Raw genomic sequence first — 4,691 nt, 5'->3', positions numbered from 1 at the left:
TTCCAGATACTGTCAAAGGCTGGTGCTGTGCCGGTCAACGGATGACGTCGTGACGTGCTCAATTTGCAGGGTGGGCTGGGGATCCGTGAGCCCAGCTCCAGCAGTGCATGTGGTGCCGGCGCCTGCGCTGGTAACACAATCCTGGCGCACTGTAGTTGCGGCACAAGTGTGACGTTGCGGGATTTGTTTTGCTAAAGACGTCTCGCGGCGGCGAACTGGCATCCAGTTCCTTACCGCCCTCGTGGGCAGCGGGGCCCGCAGCTCACCACAATCGGAACCTGCTAAACTTAGCGGTGCGTGCTGCACTTGGACGGGCTAAACCTGGCGGTATGGGCTAAACTTAGAGGCGAGGTGGAGCTCCGATCGTGGAAACAATGTTTGAAAGGGGTAAAGAATAGTGTAGTTGTGTGTGCATTGGTACCAGGCACCATGTTGCACAAGTACACTGTTTTGCATGCTAGTTTTCCCTGATATCAAAAGGAATTTCATTATTTAAAAAAAAATAGACAATGTGGGTTAATCTATTTAACTTTGTAAAATTTATCACAAAAGAGGAGAGAATGTTATAGACAATAAAATAAACTTCTTGGGTATCTTATATGCCACGATTATAAACTTCTTTTAAACAAAATAAGAAGTAACAGTAAAAGAATCCATTCTATATTCTTTTTCTAGAAGCAAGGCCAATGTATATTTAAAAGAGAATGTCTTACGCCTCATTTTTTTAATATAAGAATGCAATGTATCGTTTTTGGTTTTCTCATGATTACAGTAATAATAATTTGAGTACATGGTAACTAAAAATCCCGAAAGAAATCATATCTTTGCAAGCAAGATATATATAACCAAGTCAACAGCCTTTCTCAATTTTGTCACATATATTACTAAAAATCTTGTAGATTCCATGGCTTGCGAACTTTTGGTACATCATGGAGTAGCTATTCAATATCATTGCATAAATTTCACATAGCCAACAACATCTTGAATCTATTTTTTCTGCTTATTTTTTACTTTTTTATTGATTCGTAAGATCAGGGACTGAAAAGTCTCCTCAATACATAAAACCTTTGTTATTTGCAGTAACAAAACGGATTGAGGGATGCTAGACACATGGGAAAGCTAATAAGTCTAGACTTAATTATATATATATATATATATATATATCTATGCCACAAAAATATTCCCAAATCACATTCATCTCACAACAAGAGATGTAACTTTTACAAACACCACTCTTAAAAGGGAACTAGGATAATTTTAGAGCACGTCACACATTATTCAACCATACACACACACCAACACACCAACACACGATGAGAACAACAACATCTTATCCAAAATAGTAGATGGTAAAGAAACTACCCGATCACGGGGGGTGACACGTGGGATAGAACCGGGGTCACAAGAAAGAGCCAGTTGGCTCGACCCGGTTTCGATCCCGTGATGGCCACAGGTGGTCACACTGTGCATACGTGGCAGGAGGATGTGGAGGGGTGAACTAGTCACGAGAACCACAACTTGGTCATTACTAGTGGATGAATTTTCACCGCTCCATCAGAATGAACAGAACTTGTTCTAAGTTAGTGGCAGATTCATCTATTGGATGAATCCCCCCTCCCCGGCCCCTTCCCCGTCCCCGAACTTGGAGCCCGGCCCGTGGTGGTGGAGGGGGTAGGGGGGTTTTGTGGGTGCCGTCCTCGTCCTCGGCAGCAAGGCTGCGGCGGAGACATGTGAGATGGGCTCGTAAATTAGTGGGGGAAATAGCCAAGGAAAGGCAAGATGTCAAGTGGGATCCGCAGCCCTAGGTCTGCGTGAAAGGACAATGCAAGCTTCGACGAAACATGACTGCAGGGAAATTGGAAGTAGAAGCGTAATAGAAGAAGAAGAAGAAGAAGAAGAAGTGGCTTGGAATCTGGAGTGACGGCATTCTCATCTCCCTGAATCCGGCCTCGTTCCCTGCTGTTGCTGTTGCTGGTGCTGCTTTTGCTATCAAGCCACACCCCCTCAACACCCACAAGAGTGTTATGTCGTAGAGTGTTTCTGCTTTAGATTTTGAGGGTCTCGTTTGGGTTGTTATTGAGAGCTCGTGTGTGGAGACTTGGGGCCTGTGCTGTTTTCGTGTAGTTGGAGCTCAAGCCCGAGGTGTCTGGGTTTGACATTTGCAGGATAGAGGAGGGGAGAGCTTGAAGGTAGTCGTCTCCTCTTAGTCTCTGCATTCGTTGTGATGTGTCGATTGCAGTGTTTCATGATTTTTATATTTTTTTATACTTTTTGGAATTCTTATCATCGAATCCGGACTGTGAACTCACTCGGTTGGTGCTGGCACTTTGAGTGGGGGTACTTGCTGGGTTGTATTGTCAATCGTGTAGTTTGATCTATCCCGTTACAAATTCTTGATTCTTGTGAATGTTGACAGAGCTTGACGATTGAGGTGTTCATATGATGTAGTCCTTTACCAGTTGTTGGTGGATCTAGGTTGCGAAGCATAAGCTTTGGGTCGAGTAGCTTTGCCCTGTCGGTTCCGGTGTCAACTAAAGAATCTGTCCATGACACATTTGAATTTAATTGTGTTGGCAGTTTAGAGACTCTCAAGAAGTTACCTGAGAATCCTTCTGATGTCACACAGGTTCAAGTCTAAAAGACAATTCGATTGTGTAGGAATTCACATGGACATTGAGTGGGAAATCAATCGCGAAGTCCTTGTCTAAAAGTTAGCAGTATTTCGTCCTTGATTGAGTGAAGAAAGTGGCTGAGGGAGATCAGATGATGCTGTTATTTTGATCAGTTCCTCATGTGGTTTCTCGTGATTGCAGTTCTTAAACCGACACGATGTCTTGCGGTGGTTGTGGCTGCTGCCCCAAGTGCGGGTGCCGAGCAACTTGCACGTGAGTAGCTCCTCTGTCTGAATTCATTCACCCAATTAATTATTCAGCAGTGAAATTAGTAGTTCACTGTGTAGTTCCAAGTCTTATTGTTTGCTCTTTATGATGTGGTGATCTGCAGTTGCAACCAAAATATCTGGTCTCTTGAAAGCCGGGACGATATGAGGTATGGAAATCGAGTCATTCTTCTACATGCTTTCGATTTCTCTGTCTGCAGGAAATTACGACATAACCGACATAAGAGGCTCTGACATCGTCATCCTTTTTTGTGTTCGTTTAAGAACTTTGTTGGAGATGATTGTCCTACATTGGATTGCAGTGGGATAGACCGAAGTAATCCAAAATGTTATGTTTCAGACTGGTTTATTGTGGACAAAAATGACTTTTTAGCTGTTCTCAATTGACAATCGAGGTTGTTAGTTCTTGTGGACTCTACACTGTTAGTTTCAGGGGTAATAGCTATGTTTGATCAGTGGGTATGATAAGCGGTATTACGTGGGAAAAGATCTTAACTGGTTCCGATCGTGCAGGTATGCCGGCCTGAAGCCTGTGGTGGATGATTACGAAGGCCAATATAACTTCAATGGCGACAGCCAGTATTTCTCACCTCAGAGCTGTTACAACTCGGTGGCTGGTGAAAACAAGTGCGGCAATTGCGACTGTGCAGGTAATAATTTTCCTTTTCCAAGCATACTGAATCCATGACTTAATGTAGCGCTAGATTCGAGTATCTGGAGGCACGTGTTAATAATAGAAGAAAATTTTGACTGGTTCGTTATTTTTCCATCAGGGACTTGTGCAAAAGAGGGGGGCTGCAACGGTGGTTGCGGAGCTGATTGCGGCTGCGCCAACTAGTAGAGTCAAGTAGAAGATTTGTGAGACACTATTCATAGTAGCAATGCCAGCGCTTGTACCATGAGAGTGATTTATCATTACCCCCAATAGATGTCAGTCCATGAAAGACCATCGTGAATACCAACAGCTAGATCTACTTTCTATGTTCCGAATAATTTGCACCATCAGCGCATGGATTCGAATCCTGCTGAAATGGCTTGCAAAGGAACTGTCATGAGGTGTGCCTGATACAGGGCTAGTTTAACCAGTTTGCGCAAGGATCGAGTAGTCGAGAATTTCTTACTCTTGTGCCGCTGACCACCGTCACTGCCAGAAGGTTCTCACTCATGATGCGGACAAGCTTCTTGTGTCGATCGCAGAATTGCATAATGCCACTTTGCTGATTTTGCCACCCAGTTTCAAAGTCTTCGTTTGTTTTTTTTGTGCACTTGGATTTCGACTACATTCACGACTCGCACTGTCAATGCTGTAATATGAGAGTGAAAGTAATAAATCAACTTCTGCCTAGAATCACTTGAAAACTGGAAAAATTCTGAATCATTCTAACAAAATTTTCTAGATAACTGTAATAGTGCATTTGAAAACCTCCTGACATATATAATATGTACGAGTTGTGAACACAAGTAATGCTGGCATCCCATTGCATGGGTCATGTTGAAGATAAGGTCTCCAAGAGTTCCACCGAGCAGACGTTACAACCATGACAAGCATAACACCATTATTATTCAATAATACCTCCACTCCATCACTGTCAAAATTAAGATAAACCCTATCATCCTCAGGAGTAATAAACCATAAGAAATCATTTCATGTAAAAGCATGAAAGTGATACCATTTGAAGAAATTGAAATTGTTGTGAAGGTGAAAGCTCACAATCATGTTGCATTGAATAAGAATATTGGAGAAATGATACATATATATATATATATATATATACATAAATATCTGATTCTC

General features: G+C 42.5%; 1 protein-coding gene across 4 annotated transcripts; it reads left to right on the top strand.

Moving 5' to 3' along the window:
* The first annotated feature begins 1,919 nt into the window (after positions 1-1,919).
* On the top strand, positions 1,920-4,132 carry LOC112288057 (uncharacterized). Of its 4 annotated transcripts, none has more exons than XM_024531847.3 (5): positions 1,920-1,974; positions 2,814-2,885; positions 3,004-3,048; positions 3,413-3,549; positions 3,673-4,132. In XM_024531847.3, the coding sequence occupies exons 2-5, from the start codon at positions 2,830-2,832 to the stop codon at positions 3,735-3,737; spliced, it is 303 nt and encodes a 100-aa protein (XP_024387615.1). In that variant the 5' UTR covers positions 1,920-1,974; positions 2,814-2,829; the 3' UTR covers positions 3,738-4,132. The 4 variants fall into 4 exon arrangements, with proteins under 4 accessions (XP_024387615.1, XP_024387614.1, XP_024387618.1 ...); XM_024531846.3 differs by having other exon boundaries at positions 1,920-2,189; XM_024531850.3 differs by lacking the exon at positions 3,004-3,048.
* The last annotated feature ends 559 nt before the right edge of the window (positions 4,133-4,691 follow it).

This window comes from Physcomitrium patens, chromosome 10, assembly GCF_059467195.1.
Source record: "Physcomitrium patens ecotype Gransden chromosome 10, ASM5946719v1, whole genome shotgun sequence".
In the NCBI taxonomy this organism is placed as follows: domain Eukaryota; kingdom Viridiplantae; phylum Streptophyta; class Bryopsida; order Funariales; family Funariaceae; genus Physcomitrium; species Physcomitrium patens.
Note: the sequence above shows the minus strand (reverse complement) of the source record. Positions and strands in the feature narration are given on the sequence as shown.